The sequence below is a fragment of the Abramis brama genome (genome assembly GCF_963993115.1).
Source record: "Abramis brama genome assembly, chromosome: 17".
NCBI classification, from domain to species: domain Eukaryota; kingdom Metazoa; phylum Chordata; class Actinopteri; order Cypriniformes; family Leuciscidae; genus Abramis; species Abramis brama.
In genome coordinates this window covers 31,646,376-31,669,099 of record NC_139979.1, presented here as the reverse complement: position 1 = coordinate 31,669,099, position 22,724 = coordinate 31,646,376, and the positions used below count along the sequence as shown (strand labels likewise).

The 22,724-nt window shown below is 37.2% G+C and overlaps 1 protein-coding gene across 4 annotated transcripts; it reads right to left on the bottom strand.

Moving 5' to 3' along the window:
- Positions 1 to 483: 483 nt before the first annotated feature.
- Positions 484 to 19,059, bottom strand: vegfaa (vascular endothelial growth factor Aa). 4 transcript variants are annotated; one of them, XR_014603290.1, is made up of 7 exons: positions 18,316 to 19,059; positions 16,373 to 16,427; positions 13,804 to 14,003; positions 13,353 to 13,429; positions 12,866 to 12,898; positions 7,038 to 7,260; positions 484 to 1,856 (listed from the first exon to the last, which is right to left on the bottom strand). XR_014603290.1 is itself a non-coding variant. In XM_084089982.1 (7 exons), exons 1-7 carry the CDS (start codon positions 18,379 to 18,381, stop codon positions 1,838 to 1,840), a joined length of 582 nt encoding a protein of 193 aa, XP_083946108.1. In that variant the 5' UTR covers positions 18,382 to 19,059; the 3' UTR covers positions 484 to 1,837. The 4 variants fall into 4 exon arrangements, 2 of the variants coding, with proteins under 2 accessions (XP_083946108.1, XP_083946109.1); XM_084089982.1 differs by lacking the exon at positions 7,038 to 7,260 and adding an exon at positions 3,185 to 3,316; XR_014603291.1 differs by lacking the exon at positions 484 to 1,856 and adding an exon at positions 3,180 to 3,316.
- Positions 19,060 to 22,724: the final 3,665 nt, after the last annotated feature.

Here is a 22,724-nt window from a genome sequence, read left to right as displayed (position 1 = left end):
CAAATCAAATCAATATTTCATGTCCATTTATTTATGTATGTAAGTTGTTATGATCAAATACCCTGATAAAAAAATGGAACAAACATAATTACTTAAATTTTGACCTTTTTTCTCATAGAAAGCTATATGGGTTCAGAAGACCTGGAATAGTGGCCATATGATTTTGTGCTTTTTTCTTTTGGTCCTTTTTGGAGGTTGGCAGCATAAATAACCATTCACTATTTTTGAATGGAAAAGAGAAGCAAATTTGTTGTTTTATAATAGCTTTTTTGGAATATCTGATAGTAGGCATTCTTTATTGCTTTACAGCAACTAGTCTTAATGTGTCATTTGTGCATTTTTGTGCAAATGCCTTGTCCTACAGTTAGTGGATAGTTCAGGAGGTTTTTTTCTCCTTTTGAATAGTGCATCAACATTTTGGACATAATGTCAGTGCGTGCAACTGCAAATTGTGGACTGACAAAAACACTCACCAAACAGAAATCCATTTTTGCTTTAATAAAAAACAATATCATTTGAAAATAAATATGTTTAATAGTTATACTAAAACACAAAAGGATGTTAATATTTAACAGCACCAATAAATATATTACTGTGAAAATATACTGAAAATGTGGCTGTACATGGAAAACAAACAAAGAAAAAAAAGAAAACACATTTCTGGCACTTTCACACAAAGAGAATGTTTAGTGTTCTCGTCCGCAGGTCTCGTATCTCCACCAAACTGATCGCTGATACAAAAATGTTGAAATAAACAAAAAAAGGCGCTTTCAGGAATGTTGAAGTGTTTGTCTCTCTTTTCATTTGTCTTTCGTTCTATAAAAGCCGTCCACAGTTTTTCAGATTGATGACAATGTCGATAGGAAACAAAGCAAAACAATATCAACAATAACACTGCATATAAATAGATCAAATTAAATACACAGAATACTGAAAATATTCTAACATTATAAATTAGATGAAGTGAACTACATAAAGGGATATTAGATATGTATATACAGATATTGTGTGGTAATGAACAGTTCCTAAAGTTGTGTGCAATATTCTCTTTGGAAAACGTTATGAACCTAAATATTTAAGCTATCTTTTACTACTGTTGTGAACTGAATGATTCCATTCCTTGGTAAAAGTTTTGTCACATTTATCCTTTTTTTATCATTTCCATATATACATACATGTAATATCCCTTTAGTATTATCACACCAAGTCCTATCGGATGTTAGTCAGTACAGGTGTCTTTTTGACTAAGACTTCACCCTAGTAAGAGTGACATCACAGAAATAGATAGTTCCGCATTCGTATCCCGTGCCTGGACCCACAGTTCCCAACAGTCTGGAAAGAGTCTTTACTATGTCACTTCCTCTCCTTTGATTGACAGTCTGTAACTGTTCATATAAAGGGGTGGAGGTTATCGTTTGCACCTCTCAGTGAAGTCTTGGACATTCGACCCGAGTCTTTAGATGTGAATCCACAGCCCGATGATCCAGTGAAGCATTACCTCACTGTGTTCTGTCCAATCACAGGCCCAGGTGCAGTGACACTGCAATTTATCCCATTCACACGCCAAGCAGCGTCTTCGTTTACTTGTTTGTAGTAATTCAGGTGATAGCAGCGACACACGTTGTCATTTAATATATATAATATATATTCTATATATTCATATATTATTATCTTAAAAATATACATTAGGATGATATCTCCAGCCCTCATTTCATTCTTAGTCTTTCGTTCAGGGTAGTGTTTTCAGTTCGTCCAGGGAATGCATCCTCAGGCTTAAAAAGTGCTGTGCTGTAAAAAAAAATCCTTCATTCAATGTTCTGCCCAGCGTTGCCGCTCATCATCTTGGTTTTTCACATCTGAAAGAGAACAGTGGATTGGTTAGAGATCTGCACAGGGGAAGCTATGCCAATATATGTCAAAGCCTGTCACTTGACCAACCCAAAACCTCACACAACCAGTCAGAGCTAAGCCTGTTCACCCACTATACTTTGTTCACAATAGAATGAATACTGCATGAGCATGACAAATGGCCTTATGAAATAATATACTTTAAAAGAAAATACTTAAGTGTGAAATGTAACGTTTTCCGACACTTAAGCAACACATCAAAATAAGTGTACTTATTTAAAGCACAACAAAAGATTATCAAAACAATAATCTTCAATACTTTTAATTTGATAGTGTACTCTCTTTAAGTGCACCTAAGTGGCCTTTTATTTAATTTATATTATATTATCTGAAAGTAAACATACTTTTAAGATTTTAAGTCTATCTTGTTTTATTCAGAGAGTGTGTCATGTTATCATATTTAAGCTAGATAGTTATTTTGCATCGCTGGCAGTCTGATCATTGTATTGTGTGACACTATATTTTGTGCAGTGTGCTCTGTTGCATAATGTGACTATGTATGGTAGAATGGGATTATGTCGTTATGTAAAAATGTACAGAGGTTAGACTTTTGGATGGGGTTAAGATTTGGTTTGGGTGGAACGACCACAGGATCAAAGTATGCAGTGATCTCCACTAAATATAACAATAAAATGTGTACAACATATACAGAATGCCTCAGAAGATCACACAGTTCAAATTAGTGGGGCAGCTGATGAGAAGCAAACAGCATGGACACGTTTATATTCACATATACTGTACAATTTAACATGATCTCATATTATGAAACTTGAAGAGCTAATGGCACGTGCTCTTGCCAAATTAACTTCTGACTCATTATGAACAAAAATGGCAATAACTGACATGATAGAATGAATCAATGAGAGCAGGATGTGTGAAGTGCACTTTACAAACACACACACATATGCACCATCCCTGCCTGTTTACTCAAAAACACGAAGTCATATTGCTTGTTGACAGAATATCTTGTTAATGTCAGCGAATTCAGTCCATTAATCATTTCTATGCTCAACGCCAAGTGTTGACACCAGAAAACATGATGCCGTTATTAGTGCGAGGCAGTAATGCACTAGATTCTGACATCAAAGGTTGAATCTCACAGCAATAAACCACACACACACACACACACACACACACACACACGATACGTCACCCTAAACATGCACATATAAGAGGGTAAGTGCAACAAGCGCTATAAGCATGCAAAGAGAAAGAGCTTCAGATGGGACTGGATGAGAAGATGCATGTTGCACGTCGTGACAGTTCATAAACAAACCTGCAAGTTCTTTCGTTTAACTCAAGTTGTCTGGACTTGCATTGCAATTGTGTGAATTTGCAGGAGCATTTACAGGTGAGGGGGTCCTGCACATACAAGCGCTTTCTTCTTTCTGAGCAAGGCTCACAGTGGCTGCAAGGGAAGCAGAAAGGAGAGACAGAGAGACATCTAAGCACTAGTGATCTGGACACAGCGCTGGAGTGACGCACACACACACTCATGCACCTCGCCATCACACACAACCTCCACCGGATCAGACTGCATGAACTGTGAAAAAGTTGTTTTTTGTTTGATTTTTGCTTAGTTTTAAAGATGGTTAGCATTAATGGCAGAAGGAAAGCTGAGATTGTGTGTGAATTCACCCATTCATTCATCCATCCATCCATCACACATGAGACATGGTGATTAGTGGCAACACTGAATTCAGCTAGGAACAGTTATTGGACTGACACAGACAGCTGCATTCACACACACACTTTCACATACACAACTGAAAGCAGTATGACGCAAAAGCAATGTTTGCAAAAATGGCTTAGTCAACTGCCACAGTATAGCTGTACGATGTTGAATCATTTCTGAAATGGTTTCATGCACAAACACAGTATCTAAAATTGATCAAATTTAATTGCATAACAGTGCACCTACACTAAAAAAAATTTTTTTTTACAAATCTAAAATTATATTTTGGTTTGGTTCAAACCATACATTTTGTTGTAATATTAATCAAAAGATTTATTTTCCAAAAAACATCCATACAAAGTAAATTTCATGATTAAGACCATACCATACTTAATTCATATATTTTCTTCAAACATAAGCTAAAATGTAGGTCAATATAATAATTTTTAGGCTTTTCGCAACTTAATTTTACCATAAACAAAAGTCAAATTAGCTATATGACAGCATATTTTTCACTTAAGATAAAACTAAACTGTTTGTCAGTGTTTTATTTAGCTTACTTACTATAAATAAAAACAACTGTAAAATCATTTATTTTTATTGTGATGTATTTTCATATTGTGCATCATATTTTCTGTTATTAAAAAACCCCAATAAAAGCCACAATAATTTCTGCAGTCAGTAAAGCACATCAACACTCTGGTGTCAAGTGAAAATACTATGAAAACTAAATTATTTATTAAAAAATTTTTTTTTTTTCTATGAGGAGTACTTGCTTAAAAACAAATTACTTGCTTAAACTGAACATAACAGGTTTTAGTTTACCCAAAAATTTTATTTCTGTCATTAATTACTTAACCTCATGTCGTTCTAAACCCGTAAGACTTTCGTTCATATTCATAACACAAATAAATATCTTTTGGATGAAATTGAGAGATTTCTGTCCCACCATTGACAGTCTACGCAACTACCGCTTTGATGCTTCAAAAAGAGATAAAGAGATCGTAAAACTAATCAGTATGAATTGAGTGGTTTAGTCTAAATTTCCTCTTAAAGTTATGTTTTTGGCCTTTTTTGGATAGGGACAGTAGAGATTTTTACTGGAAAGCGTGAGGTGGAGAGAGAGGGCAACGGGAACTGCAAAGGGCTTCGAGCTGAGAATTAAACTCGGATCGCCGGAGGCGCAGTTGCACTTTATGTCGGGAAATTTTCTGAAGATACTTAAATGATGTTTTATAAACAAAGTTCGGGAGGAGCACGTTCAAATAATCAATCAATCAACTCGTCATCAAACAATTACCATGTCTACCCTATCAGCATGAGAGGAAGCATATATATATTCACTGTCAACTCACCTAACATTCCTTGACAGTTTTCAGCATCCCTCCACCACCCCGACTCCTCACTCTTGGCTTGTTCTTTCACAGCCAGGAATACGGGGGGAGTACTCTGGGTTCGGGCCGAATACCGAGCCCGGAGCCCTCTCCTCGGACAGCACGCCAAATACGCATTTATTCTATCTGACTTATTTGTAAGTGTGAACTCGTGAATCGCTTTATATGATGAACAGATTTGATTTAGGCTTTTATTCAAATATATATATCATCAGTGCACACATAAGATCTGGTGAATGGAAGTTAAAACATGCTTGCTTGACGTGCGAGAACCAATGAGGTTCATTCTCGAGTTACGCAGCACGTTTGAGCTTCTGCAAGAACCAATGAGGTTCATTCTCGTGTTACGCAGCACGTTTGAGCTTCTGCAAGAACCAATGAGGTTCATTCTTGTGTTACGCAGCACGTTTGAGCTTCTTCAGGAACCATTGAGGTTCATTCTTGTGTTACGCAAGCACGTTTGAGCTTCTTCAGGAACCAATGAGGTTCATTCTCGTGTTAAGCAGCACGTTTGAGCTTCAGCAAGAACCAATGAGGTTCATTCTCGTGTTACGCAGCACGTTTGAGCTTCAGCAAGAACCAATGAGGTTCATTATCGTGTTACGCAGCACGTTTGAGCTTCTGCAAGAACCAATGAGGTTCATTCTCGTGTTACGCAGCACGTTTGAGCTTCTGCAAGAACCAATGAGGTTCATTCTTGTGTTACGCAGCACGTTTGAGCTTCTGCAAGAACCAATGAGGTTCATTCTCGTGTTACGCAGCACGTTTGAGCTTCAGCAAGAACCAATGAGGTTCATTCTCGAGTTACGCAGCACGTTTGAGCTTCTGCAAGAACCAATGAGGTTCATTCTCGTGTTACGCAGCACGTTTGAGCTTCAGCAAGAACCAATGAGGTTCATTCTCGAGTTACGCAGCACGTTTGAGCTTCTGCAAGAACCAATGAGGTTCATTCTCGTGTTACGCAGCACGTTTGAGCTTCAGCAAGAACCAATGAGGTTCATTCTCGTGTTACGCAGCACGTTTGAGCTTCAGCAAGAACCAGTGAGGTTCATTCTCGTGTTACGCAGCACGTTTGAGCTTCAGCAAGAACCAGTGAGGTTCATTCTCGTGTTACGCAGCACGTTTGAGCATCTGCAAGAACCAATGAGGTTCATTCTCGTGTTACGCAGCACGTTTGAGGTTCTGCAAGAACCAATGAGGTTCATTCTCATGTTACGCAGCACGTTTGAGCTTCAGCAAGAACCAATGAGGTTCATTCTCGAGTTACGCAGCACGTTTGAGCTTCTGCAAGAACCAATGAGGTTCATTCTCGTGTTACGCAGCACGTTTGAGCTTCTGCAAGAACCAATGAGGTTCATTCTCGTGTTACGCAGCACGTTTGAGGTTCTGCAAGAACCAATGAGGTTCATTCTCATGTTACGCAGCACGTTTGAGCTTCAGCAAGAACCAATGAGGTTCATTCTCGAGTTACGCAGCACGTTTGAGCTTCTGCAAGAACCAATGAGGTTCATTCTCGTGTTACGCAGCACGTTTGAGCTTCTGCAAGAACCAATGAGGTTCATTCTCGTGTTACGCAGCACGTTTGAGCTTCTGCAAGAACCAATGAGGTTTGTTCTTGTGCTTCAAGCAGGATCGGTTGAGCTTCTGTTTATGTTTGCTGATCAATGTTTATTTGTGAATAAACGCCTAAATTCAATTCATATTAATTAATTTTACGATCTCTATTTGTGGTAGTTGCATAGACTGTCCATGGAGGAACAGAAAGCTCTTAGATTTCATTAAAAAGATCTTCATTCATCATCAACAAAAGATTTTGGATTTTGAACAATATGACGGTGAGTAATTAATGACAGAATTTGCAGAATTTGGGTGAACTAATTCTTTAACTTGTTTTAGTGCAGACAAGAGCCCATCTCCAAGAGATTCAAGCTTCTGTTGTCAGAAACATCAAGGGCACTGGAATACAGGTGAGGGATCACATGAGCATGGCGTCATCCCAGCTGTGGCAGCACATTAGTATGATAATGACAGAGACAGCCATGCGACCACTGTTTATTTACCTTTGGCTGCTCCTCTTTGCGGGCCTTGGGCCAACAGTGTGAATATGAGTACAAATAAATGCAGACTGAGTGAGATTACAAAGTGCAAACAAACTGCCCTGAAATAAAGCCAATGACTGAGAGCAAAATACTGCTTGAGCGCAGGTGAGCCGAGGCGTTGAGATCGCCCGTATCTCCCTCTCTCGCTCTCTTTCGGCTTTTAACCCTCCCCACTCTGGGTTTTCTGCAAAAAAGGAAAATAACGCAAGAATAGGACATCTAAATGAAGTTTCGAACAGTCATGCTGAGAAAGATCAATCAGCACTAGGGTAGTCAAAAGTACAGGTACTCCGGTAACAAGTTGATACTAAAAAAAGTCTTATGTTTTTATTTTATTTCTGTTAAATAGATTTTTTTTAATGTTTACTCACACTAATGTTCAAAATTAGGGTTTTTTTTTTTTTGGTTTAAGAAATTAATAATTTTAGTCAGCACGGATGTAGTATTTCACAATATTATTTTTTTTCTGTATTTGTAATCAAATAAATACAGCCTTGGTGAACAGAAAAGTCTTCTTTCAAAAACATAAAATCTTATAGTGCCCAAACTTTTGAACGGTATGTAAAGGCTATATGACACTGTTTTGAATAAAGTAGTATACATATTCATTATTCATTTTTGCTGTGGTTTCAGAATTGATACTATCAATCGTGAAACTGGACTGGTGTTAGTATTGACTACTGAAATGTTGCTATTGTGACAACCCTAATCACCAATTAAAGCGAGAAGCAGCGTGTCAAGGACAGCCCTCATGAGGAATCAACGACAGACGCTATAGTCCATATAAGCAGCTGAATAGTTTGAGCCGTATCACGTGTGTGTGTGTGTGTTTGAGGAGCTTAGAGGTAAGGATCGAAGTACAAGGAGCTGAACTTGAGCTTGTGAATCAGAACCCAAAGTCGCTGGACTCCCCGCCCCCCGCTTGCCTACGTGCTGAGAGACAGCGTCAGCATTTAGCCCCATTCAACGGATTTCATTTAGCCTTCTCAGCTAACCTGATCCATCTCTGTACGCTCACATTAACCTAGCAAGGTGCAGAAATACACAAAGCTGCCGCACATCCAATTAAACGGGCGCGTTCCTTGACCTGAACCTACCGCAGTTGGACACTTAAAGCTGCAAGAGTTTTTATCAACACTACCTTTACTTTCTGGGCCATTTTTAAATGACACTTGACATTTTAAACAAAAATGTCTTCTGCTTTATAGCTGAACTAAAGCTGTTTCATAATGAATGAACTTTTGAACCGTTCTTGAACTGAACTGAATCGTTACTGAACTGATTTGACAACACTAGTGTCCTGCTACAGCTGCTTTAAAGCAGAATTTTAATTTGTCTCATACTGTAAAAAGTGTTCAGTTCAATTACTTAAAAAAATTGAGTAAACCTGTTGCCTTAAAATTATTACGAAAATAAACGTAATGGTTAATTGAACAAAAATAAGTTATGTGAACTTGACAATTCCATATTACTTTTTTTTTTTTTTATTAACCATGAAGTTTATTTACTTAATAATTTTAAGGCAACAGGTTTACTCATTTTACTCAGTTTAGTCAACTGATCACTTTTTAATTCTGCTACTTTCCTGTTCATTATTATGAAGCTGATTTAAAACAATTTCTATTGTGAAGGTAACTTGACTTAATAAATCTGACATTGTATATTGTGAATATTGTTGGCTCATTGACAAATTGCTTTGTTCTTATTTTGTAAGTTTCTTTGGATCAAAGCATCTGCTAAATGCATACATGTAAATGTGTTGCTTGGGTAAAAAGCCTTCTTTTGCTATTTTTCCCTAAAATGACTGCCATTTGATTTGATATTTCTGTTATGTAACACAATGGACTGGCTTTTGTGGATTCAGATACTTTTGGGGTCTATGTATACTCAAACACACAGGTTAAGACACAATAGAACTATGAGGTTTGTGAAACAGCTCACAGTAACCAACAATAGCCTCTGTCTCAGGATCACCTACTATTTAAAAGGCTAAAAATAAAAGTGGGTTAACGACAGACACTTGCTACTATGATTAGTATGTGGAAGCAGGCAAGGGTCAGCCTTGAGCAACTGTGGTGTGAGAGTAAGCGGGTGGTCTTCACAGCCACCATCTTATAGCTGCAATAAAGAGCAAAACCTCACCCCAAAAGAAAAACTGAAACCATCCTATAAAAGAGTCTGTTATCAGGTCTCAGGTCAGAGGTCTTTAGAGATATATACGGAGCAAATTAGGTTTTTACTATGGGCTATAAAACTCTCAGAGCGGCCTGGAGGACACATGACAAGCTCCACACTCAAAACGGATTGTTCTTGCACTAAAATTAGATTGCACCAGCCACGTTTTAAAGCATATTACTAGGGGAATAACGAACTGTCTATTGTGGTCACATTCCTGTTCCCAAAATCAATCAACCAATCGTGGCTTTATTTTACAACACTTAGTTCACATATCGCGTCTTTTAAGTCCGTTATTTTACGTTATTTCACATTTACAATAGAGAGCGACGCGCTCGTTTTATCCTGGCACGTCTAAGCCGCAGAGTGATGAAAAATCCCAACTTTTCCAAATGCCGCACTGCACGTCATGTGACAAGAATCAACCAATCAGCTTCACCCTTTCTGTAACAACATGATGGAGGAACAGCTGATCATAGCTGTACAGGGATACCCAGAGCTGTACGATTTGTCAAGCGGTTATTATTTTCTGTGCCAGAAATGAGGAGAAAGCAGCGCAGACGGCATTGTGAAATGCTCTTTAATATTCAGCAATATTACTGATTTAATGCACTGACAGTATCAGATGAGAACGAAACTTGAACTGAATTTAGATGAATAACGACACTGTTCTCTTCTGTTTTGTAGCTGAATCAAGTTTTTGACACTGTTGTTGAACTGACTTGAGCTGAATAATGACACTTTTGTCTTTTTAGCACTGCTTTACAGCAGAATATGAATTTGTCTCATATTTGAAGTTTGCATCATTAATTATGTTACTCTCCTGTATATTACTGTGAAGCTGCTTTGAAACTTGGATTTAAATAGACAAATACTTAAGAGTCTATGATTGAATCATTATTGCAGTGATTATTATTGATCTAGCATGTTATATGTTTGCCAACAGTTCTTCTAGCCCTAACTGATGGAGTGTGTAGCTTTTCATTTTTTAAACCACCATGTAGGAAGACACATAGCCACAAAGTCAAGATTCATCAGACTTCAATTGTCAAAGAATGGTTGTGAGGAGCATGAAGAATCATTTTCACACATGAATCGAGTCCAGACCTTACATTCACTGAAAGTCTTTGGGATGTGCTGGAGGAGACTTTACTGAGTGCTGGACTCTTGCATTGTCAATAAAAGATCTTGACCAAACATTGATGCACCTCTTGATGAAAATAAATGTATTGATGTTATTTAAGTACATAATAATGATCCGATCATAGACTCTTAAGTATTTAAATCCAAAAAGATTTTTTTTTTCTTTTCTTTTTTTCGCAGCTCTTTTTCTTATTTGTAGCTGAAAACATATTACCAAAAAATATTTCAGAAACAAACATGCAAAGGGCAGGAGATTTTGTGGAAATTTGTGAATAGCAGGCACTGCTATTCCATGAGGATCTGCAAAGCTTTCTGATGGCACAGATTCAGCGTGGGTATGCTAATGCAATTACTTTTTTTCTTTTTTTCTTTGTGAGATAGGCTGCCATGTTCAGCAGATGGCAATCATTAAATTATAAATAATTATCTGCCAGAAATAGAGATATATTTGCTATAAAAATGAAAGGAAAAGCAGGTTTGGTTTAGGGTGTTGTGTCATGACGAATTTCTTGTTGAAATCAGCGAGTCTCAAGTTTGTCCTGAGGATTAGGAGGGATTCGGCTGTTGTAGAATTCAGTGGAAGTTGATTTCACTGTTTGGGTGTGAGAAAAGTCAAGAGATTCACTTTATTAGTTTTGTTGTGGGGAAACAGGGTTGAGGGTGTGTCAAGGCGTGCTGTGGGAGTCATGACAAGCTGTGGTTGTAGCGATTTTTACGCACTGAATATAAGTCAATATATTGAATGTTCACAATATACGAAAGTAGCAAGCAATTAAGCATTGTTATGAAAAAATACCAAAGTCCCTTGCACATATTTGCAACGCCTCCGGGCAGCTGTCGGGCATCCAAGACCAAGCCCTATATAAATGAATGGGGGAATCTCAAAAACTGCACGCCGAACTCAAATTTAAATAACATTTTTCAAATCAGCAACAAAATGTCATGAACTGTGCCATAAATGCTGTTTCTTATGCCTTGACTGGACGAGCCAATACGCATGGGCAGTCAAGCGTGCGTCTCAAAACGACTTTACCAATTAGCGATTGTTTTTTTTTTATTTAGAAGGCGGGACTTATTCCATATTGCACATTGCACTTTCTCTTATACATAAGTAATATGAGTGCACAGTCTTTGCATATCTAAATTCTTTGATAATGCCATGCTTTTAAATCCACCATTCATGTGGCAATTATTACACGCTCACAATTATGTCTGTTAATTACATATTTGTAATGTTTAATATATATTCATTTCTTTATAATACAAAGCAGAGGGCACGCTAATGGTTTAAAGTAGACAATGTTATTTTAGTATCATTGATATACCATTATAGTTTTTGTTAATGTTTTGACATTTGAAATGTAGGATTTTATTTTTTATATTTTCTGTTTTCATTTGAATTTTTTGTTTTATTTGTTTATGTATTTATTTATACTTTTAAGTTTTGGTCTATTTATTTTTAGTTATTTTAGTGCTTCAATTTAAACTAAACGAAAAAGAAATATTGCCTTGATAATTAGCTAAAATATATATACAGTATATATATATTTATTTATTTATTTATTTATTTGTTTGTTTTTTTACACATATTTGTTTTATGGTTTAAGGTTTAGTTTTAGTTAACAATGATAACCTTTGGTCTGCACGTTAACTTTTAAGGATATTCTGGGTGAGCTTCAGAGGATTGATGGCACTGCAGAAGTGGCCACGTATGAACACTTTTTGTTTAAAAACAGTGGCAAGATGACTTTGAAACGTTGTGAGCTGGAATTCCTGGAACTTTATATTAGGAATTACATATAAGTGAAAATAAATTAAACTCTGAGTGCTGTGTGTTTACAAAGTGAACTGCACTGGCGCTGTGGACATCTGAGTTAATTTAGAGTGTTAGCATACAAGGCAAAGTTCCTGTGAACCACCCTAAAATTATTGATAGAACAATAAGCAAATGGGATGCATCATTTATGACAATGCAAGCAGCATGAATCTGGCAATGATGGATATATGCACACCCACATCATCTCAGCTGTCCTGGACAGTCTCTCCACTCACTTACAGACAGCAAAGACTGCTAAAGCTGCACTTACTCATTCACATAATATAAACTCCGATCCACTGACTAGTCACATTTTTCTGAACACTAGTTCCTACTGGAATACATTGCTAAAAGTATCTTATGCTCTCAATTTTATTGGTCAACCCAGGCGAACAGCTAGAGATGGCTGAGATTAGCCTGGCTGCTAAGTGTTAGCCGCTAGCACAGTGTCCAGCTGGCTGCTTCTCATCGCCAGTCAATCAACACAGTCATTGCAGTTTTTATCTGTGTTTAGAAATACCCTGCACCATCTACATGTAGAACCATCCACATGGTCAACACATGAATCTTAACTGTTTCAGAAACGTCTGTTATCTTGAAATCACCCATAACTGTGACATAGAAAAATAATAATAATGATAATAAACAAACTTACTTTTCTTTCTTTGCTTTGACTTCTGCCTTTGGCCTGAAAAAAAGACAGATGCAACAGAGGTTTAATTCACATTTTATGGTTTAAAGGAATAGTTTGCTAAAAATGAATATTCAGTCACTATTTACTCATCCTTGATCTGTGCTATTATGTTTTCTGTGGAACACAAATTTTAGAAGAATCTTTGATTACAATCTATTTCCAAATAAATATTAAAAAAGTCCCATTATATGTCGCAACAGGTTTGATGCCAATGACATTTGGATACTTGAGAACTTTGATGTAATTGATGCCCAATATGCACCATAGGCACCTTTAATTATAAAACTCCGGCATAGGGACTTAGAATATAGTGCTCCAGTCAACTTTTATGGAGCTTTTAGTCATTTTCATGTTCCCACAGAAAAAAAAAAATAACAGCACAGCGAACAATAAGTCAGTAAACTTTGATAATAATTTCCCTTTTAGAAAGAACTGTTCCTTTACATACCTGCAATCACACTTGGTGTGTTCTGTAAAACTCATTTGAAATTTATGCTCCGACACACGTTGTCTGATTCGCAGTACCTAGACGAATATACAAAAAAAGCGCATTAAGCACTTAGTGTGTGAACATTCATGCATTACATACAATGTGACTGTAATGTATTATGTTTCAATGAGAAAACTCATGATGTAGAATCACAGCTTGAAATATTCAAGTTAACAGGAATTTTTTATTTTCCTTACTCTTACACACTGTTGAATAAATGGCAAGGCCAGGCCTCGACCGTGGCCAAGAGCAACTTCAACCACATAAACGGGGCGTAAACACAGTGTGCAGTGGTAAACAACATAGCTGACATGCCAGTTAACACCACCTCACTGTCCCATGTTGGGCAAGTATGATTTCATAGGAAGCAGGGTGAAGGATTGCACACACTGGATTGAACCAGTCTCACCTCCATGGTGACGTTGCGGGTCTCTGTAGGGACACACTCGAGCGCTTCGTCGTTGCAGCAGCCGGCACAGCGCATGAGAACCACACAGGACGGGATGTACGTGTGCTCGATCTCGTCGGGATACTCCTGAATGATGTCTACCAGCAGCTCTCGTGTCTTGCACGCACTCTTCTTATACACATCCAAGAAGGGAATCACTACTACAGAGCAAGCAAAGCCAAAATGTTCAGTCAGTATCATACCATTCTCACACTATTCACTTTTTCTTTGTCAAATTAAAGGGATAGATCACACAAAAAGGAAATTTCTCTCATTATTTACTTACCTTTATATCATTCTGAAACCTGTATGCTGTTATTTTGTCTGTGAAACACAAAAAGAGGATTTTTGAAGAATCTTGAGGCTCTTTTCCATTTAATGACGTTATTTTAAGTCCATAACGACCATGACTGAGTTTGTTACTCACACAAACCTATTCTACAACTTCAGAAGACTTGACCCTTGTGAAAAATAAGTGCCCTTAATTGTACTGGATATGGTGTTCTTCAAATCTTAAAAGTATAAGAATATTATTGAAATAAAAGGATACTTAAGTGTACTTTAATGACTGTAATGATTAAGTACACCTTTAACCGTTTTTAAATTAATTAATTATGTTTTAATGATCTTGTCTTGTCATGCTTTGAATAAGTACACTTAATTTGATGTGTTGACTAACATACTAAAGCACAAGTAAAGTTTCTGGATAATAGTTCTAATTTTAGCGTTATTCATTATTACAATTAAAGTTAATTTATTTTAAATGTACTAAATTGCCACTTCATTAGTACAAATGTCTAATTACAAATATATTTAAATACAAGACATACAAGTAAAAATGACATCAAGTTTATTTTTGTTTACCCTAAATTCTTGTCAGTACATTCGGCAGTACACTTTTACCATATTTCAAAGACAATAGTTATGAATATTTATGAAATTACATATAAATATGTACCATTTATGTGGGTTAAAAAAAGCACTCTAAAGTTCAGCTAATTGCATTTAATATAAATTTAAACTATAATAAATTTATTTAATTGTAACATTACATTCAGTTTGCACTTGAGTATATTCTTTTAAGTATATTTTATCCGTAAAAAGTCCCCTTTTTAAAAGCATGCTAAAGTGCACTTCTTTTTCACGAGGGGAAATATAGCACATAAGTCATTTTATTTGTGTTTTTTCTGTCCTTTTTATAGCCAACAGTCATGGTAAATATGAAAAGAGCAGCCTGAAGATTCTTCCCCTTTTGTGTTCCACCTTCAAAATAACAGAATGCAGGTTTGGAACGAAATATGAAACCACTACAACCATTAAAGTCACATGCATTGCCCCACACCTTCACACAGGCCTGTTCTGATCATTGGGGACTTTACTTTCCCAAGTGGGCAAAAAAAGACATGTCACACATGTTGAGGCCCACACACACCAGCACATGTGCCCCACTTGCACGTCCACCCTACTCCAGCCCAATCTGTGCACCTCTCTGAGCTGGCTTCCCATCATTCATTCTGACCCCAGCGTCTCATGACCTGCAAACTGCTAGGGAAAATTATGACCTCAGGCAGTGTGGCGCCAGGCTTTACTGCAGACACCTGACCTCTAATAGAAGCCCACCCTGCGTGAGCGCTCCATGCCACCCATGAATGCAAGAAACCAAACACAACTGTATTTATGATGCTGATTAAGTTAATAATTGCTAGAAATTTGTTGCTGGGTACTGTACAAGCCACATTTCACCTAATGCCCCTATCATGACACTTCTTCATTTATGGCTATGATGTTTGCATCACATATCTCTATTAGCAAAGTGCAAAGTCGCATGTGGTCAGTTTTGATTTGGTATCTCTTGACCAGTTAGACTGAGGTAATGTCTCTGTTTACAAACTGATTTAATATTTTAATACGTTAATTTAATGCTAAGCTAAGTCATAGGAGATCTAAGTTGTGGGAAAGTGATTATGAATGGAAGCAGATGGGGAATGATGTAAAAATAACAATACACGTTCCCTCAGAAACGTAACAGGGACACTATACAAACAACCAGGTCCACTGCTAACAAATAATTGTGACCTTGAGGACAAATCAAGGGTAAATCATGCAGTGTTTTTGTTAATAAACAAACACAGCCATGGTCAATGACTCCACACAAGGTTGCTTGCGGGTAGAATAATTATTCACTTTGACGATCCTCAGCACAACCTAATGAGGGTGGGAAATATGTCCTAATCCTGTGTCCAAGCAAATATTTATGTAAGTTCAGTCAGAGTGTGATATTAAATTGTTAGAGGAGAAAGAGTGTTGCGTAACAGAGGAGAACCACAAACATACAGTATTTGAAGGCCTATTATCTGCCTCTCAAGCCTCAGAACTGGGATAAAACCATTTGTGGTTTAAATTTTGCATTGTAATTGTCATTACATATACGTCCTCCAGGTGGTGCTACACCCTTAGCCCGATTTCAAATACATTTTTCATATCATACATGCTTCACGTCAACATTCATTGCACATATAAAGGGACTTACCATCATTTTCGGTCTTTCCCCCTTCCCCCTTTCCCCCTTTGGGTATGTGGGCAGCCTATCAGGACAGAGAAGTGACAGTTATAAGTGACAGATCGCACAGAACAAGTTATAATGTGACTTATTTTTGTACGCCACTGAAACAAACCAATAACAATGCTTGGGAAACTCTCAAAAGGGAACATTTCCTTGAGTTTTGCGTAACCAAAATCACTTTAATTATGCTACACATGGTCAGAATCTAGACAAATTAGTTGCTTATTATATTTGTAAGGAGTTTGCAGTGGTTCTCAACCTTTTGGCCTCCCATTGGCCAAGAAAATAATCAAAGGCACCGCCATTTAGACTAAGATATTTCCTCTGGAACTGCTGCAATGATGGCAAAGCTGCTTGTTTTCCAGCTTTTAATTAACACAAACTTGCAGTCTCAATAGATAATAAACAGCAGTTAATTTCCAATTCCATTCGTTTATATAGCCTACTGTGTGTTTTACAGTAACATTAATCTCTGCTGAGGGGACAAATTAACAGCAAGAAATATGATGTCAGTTTATGTGCAATGTCAGAAACAAATCTGTAAAAATCTAACTTTTTGGGGTAGGCTAAAACAGCTTGTCGGTGGGTCAGTGCCCTCAAATGTATTGGTATTTTATGCATTATCGAGCCTTAAAGAGCACATATTAGTACCTTCAGATTTACCACCAATGTAATACACAAACATACCCACACCAGACCCTTTTCAGAATTTTAATAAAGCTGGATTAAGTTAGACTTATTTCAAATAATTTTAAGTCATTGAGGTCCCATTGGAAATTTGCTGAGCCCCCCTAGTGGGTCCTGGACCCTTGAGAACCACCAGCGCTTTCAAAATATAGTAAGGGAGTTTGAATGCTTTCTACTTTTAGAATGTTTTAGATTTTTTTATAGTCTTTTAGAATCTTTTTAAAGCTAATATCATCTTCTTTCATCTTAGTAAGTGAGTCAACTTGTCAATCAGAGGCTTCAGAGAGCCAGTGATTCTCCTACTACAATTCAGAGTCAGGCTGTTCTATTTTCCCGCCTACAGATTCGTCTCGCTCGCTCGCGATCGGTTGCTGGTTGGTCGCGTGACTGCAGGTGGAGGACTGGCGCAACAGCTCTCGGTGTTGCGTGAGAATCTCTCCGGTTTGCCTCACAGACCATCTGCTTCATATCTAAGCATACATTTTTCATACTCTGCACCAAACATTTAGACAACTAACCAACAAATAAACAAACTAACAACGGTAATTTATCTCATACAAATGTTCCACGACACCAAATCGGCTATAGGCTACGTGCTCTGCCGAATCACTATTCAAATAAATGAATTAATAAGGCGGGAGACAAAGAAACGAAGGAGCTCAGGTAATATATTGTCCTTGTTCTCGACAAGAGAGCAGTTGGTTACATTATTTAAAGTCTTAAGGTATCGCGAGCACTAATAAAATGCATAAAGCCAATGTTTTGACTGAATTCATAGTATCACCAATAAGAAATTACATTCAGAATGTTTAAACAAGAACAGAAAATGATAACCATTTAACCTCCCGTGTGACGCGTTACAGCACGTAATATAGGCCTATCTAATGTCTCACATAACTGAAATTTGCATTTATTAAGCAAAGTATTTGCCTTAACTGAGATTAAATCCCTGTACCTCTGAGGACAGGAACAAGACGGGCTGCCACATTGTTGATAAATAGGCTATTCCTGACATGACAGATATTCGTTTGGAGAAACTAACTTTTAAGCAGGACATTCCACGTGAAACTTCGGGTAACCTAGTGTATAAAGGGTGTAATGTCACTGGGCAGATGCATTCAGTCCTCGTGCGTGTAAACTGACCACACATTAATAAAAAACGAATGGTTTAATTCCTCTATATTATCTCTCATTTCAACCCCACCAAATTGCATAGCCCTTACCTTTACAGCAGAGAGATGAAGGAGAGCTGCAAAAAATAATTGTATCGAATAAACAACAAAGTTCATGATTGTAATTCCAGTGGTGTGTTGCGATGAGCGTCACTGAACAGTCTTTGGCTCTCAAAAATATTAAAAGCGAAGCTGTGGAATATGAATGAACCGTGTGATATCGTGGGTCAAAATAACAATTCCATTCTGCCCTTCAGGACCGAAGCACCTGCGTCGAATCCGCTAAACTTAATTTATTGAACGTCCCCGCTCCTTCAGAAATTATAATAATATAAATAATAAGAGTAAAATAAGAGAATAACAAAAGAAATTGGGGAAATCCACACTATATTGGTCCTCCGCGTATTTCGCTTTTAAAATCCACAGTATCACGGGAAGTCGACTTTTAATGAATCTAAATCCAAAACGTCAGATGCAAAAAAAAAAAAAAAAAAAAGTTTTATACTTCCAAGCGCAACCTCCACTCTGCACGCACGACTAGGACCAGAGAACGGCTTCTGCGCGTATGATTATCATCAACAGCAAGACATTACATGTGCCGGTATAAAGTGATCCAATAATGGCAATCCCTGGTTCAAGTGCAGCACACGTTTCCGTCTTTCCTCGTCTTATTTCCGCAGTTGTTTTGGCTTTTCTTGTTTCATATCGGTGTGAATGTTATCTCGCAGTACGGGGAGGTCTTGTCACTTTGCGCTCGCTCTGTCTTTCAGCGCTTCTGCTGCCCAATGCTGCAGATCTTGAGAGAGTCGGCTCACACAGAGAGAGAGTGCTGATTGGCCAGGCATAGGCTTACGTACATTATGATGCTCCAAGAAGGGCTTGACAAACTTTTTTGAAGGTAGTAATAGGAAATATATGCATAATGCCCTTGTGTGGGTTATTCATCTTCATATAGTGCAAAAATAGGTTTGACTAAATATGAAAGCATTTCAGTTGTATTAAATTCTCAGAATGTCCTATATTTCATCATAAGTCTTCCAATTCGTTTTGTTCAGGGTTGAATCACTAAAAGGAAGGCTGTGACTCTTCATGATTGTTGATGACTTTAGGCATTATGGAAATTAAGTCCCCCCCCCCCCCCCCCCCCCATACTATGGAAGTCAATGGGGCCCATCAACTGTTTGGTTACCGACGTTCTTCAAAATATCTTGTTTTTTACATTTTTGGTTGAACTGTCCCTTTAAAGTTAGTTAATGCATTAACTAACAATGAACATTGTTTCAAGAACTTTAGTTTCAAAATTTGTTTCAAAACTTGTTTTAAAGGAATATTCTGGTAATGTAGAATCCAACTAGTTTATGAATGTAATGCAGAGGTTACACAAACCGTTAGTTAACTGTTAAGGCATTACACTGGAATCCCTGTGAATAATATTTACAGTCTTCTAATATTACAGGTTCACATGCATTGTGAATGATGCCTACTTTATGTTCGATCTTATAAATACGTGTGTAAACATGAAAATATGTTTTGTTTTCACAGGTGTGCCAGTCACTCATGTCTTCAGCAGTCACAGATACCTGTCCTTGGCAGTCCTGTCATATTTCGAAACCTGCAGGAAGAAAAAAAAACCTATCCTGGAGTACATGGATGAATGAAAATTTGAGCTGATGTTTACTCCCTTGTGGCGGGCAGTAGGAAGTGGCAGGGGGTAATACTAGGGCTTCCAAGTTCCCATGAGTACAAGCTGCTGAGAAAATCTAATTCAGACAACTGGAAGACTCAAGGATGGCGCCCCAGTAGAAAGATGGGAGATTTAGACGTAGTTTCATTTCCCTTCGAAATCACCCTGACCTCTTTCTCACACACACACTCACACAAAAAAAATACTCATTCCCCATGTTCCCCGACACAGAGATGGGTCACGGCCTTCTCTCCCACGGCGCTCCAAGTCAGGCACTTTACTCTGTTACTATGGTTGCCAGCCACTTAAAGTCTCCTTCTCTTTATGTTCTGCCCTTATCCTCGCTAACTTGACCCTCAAGTGATAAGTGTAATCGTGTAAAATGTTTCTCGCTGTGGAACTTTTTGGGGCTGTAAAATCTGTTAAAATGGTAAACACTCGTGCTTTGGCACAATAACAGTAGGTATTCATTGATAAATGTCATCCTGGAGAAAAACAGATTTCATTTAATGAATTAGCTTTTAGTAAAACTTTAATAGGCTTTTTTGGGGACTTCGACTGAGTATCTAAAAAGTGATCCAACAGACAAATACAGCCGCAGCCTGTGAGGCAAAATCATGTTTCCGAATGCTTCCGTGAGATCTTTTGTTGAACTCCAGTGAAAAATTATATTTTTCTAGTAGAGAACAAAAAGAGCTTGTGTTTATATAAAGGAATTAAATTAATTCATTTATTTGAGCAGAACGGGGTACTTGTTCTGGTTTTACCCATAGAGGGCACTGTGTAGACACTGCTTAACATGCTGATAATCTAAAGAAATAAAGTGTTAGCATATTAAAAGTTACTATGAAATGTTCTGTCTAAATATTTATTTTGCTTATGTTTGGTAACACTTTATTTTAGTGTCCTTGTTACACACGTTACATGTAGTTACTGTAGTAATTACTATAAATTATGCATAATTACATGAAACTAACCCTAAACCAAACCCTAACCCTTGTAAGTACATGTAGTTAATTATTATTACTCAGTACTTAAATGTATAATTACAGTAACGCAGACACCTTAAAATAAAGTGTAACAGTATGTTTAATGGCTCTGTATAGTGTATCTGTGCAAGTAACATCAATAGAATCCATGCCCATGTGATTCAGCAAATCACACGCCCCAATCGACACAAATAGCAATATGTATTCAAGAGCATCAGTGACATAATGTATTTGAAATGTATTGTGTAATGTAAATGTAATGTGAAATGTGAAATGTAATGTATTGATTCATCATTATGTATTCAGATGAATGATATAAAACCCACTATACAAAAAATATAACCCAAAAGACACACTGGTTTGGATATTTATTTTATTTGTAATACAAATGGGTTGAATAGGAGAACATGCAGAGTCAAAGCAGATGGTAGCATCTTTTGGTTGTATTAAAGTCATTTGGTTGCATCTTTATTTAATTTGCACAGTAAGGGCTAGACATATGTTAATCGTTATTTAAACTCAGTCAGAACGAGAACGAAAGTGTACAGAATCCTTTTAAAGTTACACCAGATAAGTTTGGATTAAGGTTGCGTCTTTGACTGGGTAATTCAAGGACAATAATCTTCCTGTCCTTAAACCACAGTTTACTTTGGTGGTGTGATTTTGAACCTTGCCATCTTGAAACCAAAATTTGCCTTTTTCTTTCTGTTCCATCTGAACACCTTTTGACTTGACATTTGAGTTGCTTTGAATGTTCTTTTTTTGTTTTTTACAGAAATTTCACCGTCTGGATCTTTAGAATACATTTCATATTGATGTCACATATGACAAGATTTTTGCACTAAAAGTCCTGTTGCATTTAAAAGGATGAATGAAAATGAAGATTCTGTCATTAATTACTTAACCTCATGTCGTTCTAAACCCGTAAGACTTGTGTTCATATTCGTAACACAAATAAATGTCTTTTGGATGAAATTGAGAGATTTCTGTCCCACCATTTACAGTCTACGCACTTTGATGCTTTAAAAAGTTCATAAAGAGATCATAAAACTAATCCGTATGAACTGAGCGGTTTAGTCTCAACTAGAAACTAGTTTAGTTTCTGAACAGACACAATCACTTTATGTGATGAACAGATTAAATTTAGGCTTTTATTCACATATAAACATTCATCAACTCACACATCAGTTGTGGTAAATGGAAGCTCAAGCATGTTCGCTTGACGTGCGAGAACCAATGAGGTTCATTCTCGTGTTACGCAGCACGTTTGAGCTTCAGCAAGAACCAATGAGGTTCATTCTCGTGTTACGCAGCACGTTTGAGCTTCTGCAAGAACCAATGAGGTTCATTCTCGTGTTACGCAGCACGTTTGAGCTTCAGCAAGAACCAATGAGGTTCATTCTCGTGTTACGCAGCACGTTTGAGCTTCTGCAAGAACCAATGATGTTTGTTTCAATCAGGTTTGGATGAGTTTCTATTTATGTTCTCTGATCAATGTTTAAATAAAAGCCTAAATTAAATCTGATTATCATGTAAAGTGATCGAGTCTCTTCAGAAAATTTGGACTAAACTGTTCAATTCATATAGATTAGTTTTACGATCTCTTTATGATCTTTTTGAAGCGTCAAAGTGGTAGTTGCATAGACTGTCAATGGATAGACAGAAATCTCTCAGATTTCCTCAAAAATAACTTAATTTGTGTTCTGAAGATGAACGAAAGTCTTACGGGTTTGGAACGACATGATGGTGAGTAAATGATGACAGAATTGACATTTTTGGGTGTCAAC

Coding starts and splice junctions, on each gene's coding strand:
- vegfaa (XM_084089982.1), bottom strand. CDS start 18,381: ATGAACTTTGTTGTTTATTCGATACAATTATTTTTTGCAGCTCTCCTT. Junction 12,899..13,352: donor CACACCAAGTGTGATTGCAG/GTATGTAAAGGA, acceptor TCTTTTTTTCAG/GCCAAAGGCAGAAGTCAAAG. Junction 3,317..12,865: donor GTCAAAGCAAAGAAAGAAAA/GTAAGTTTGTTT, acceptor CTTCCCTTGCAG/CCACTGTGAGCCTTGCTCAG.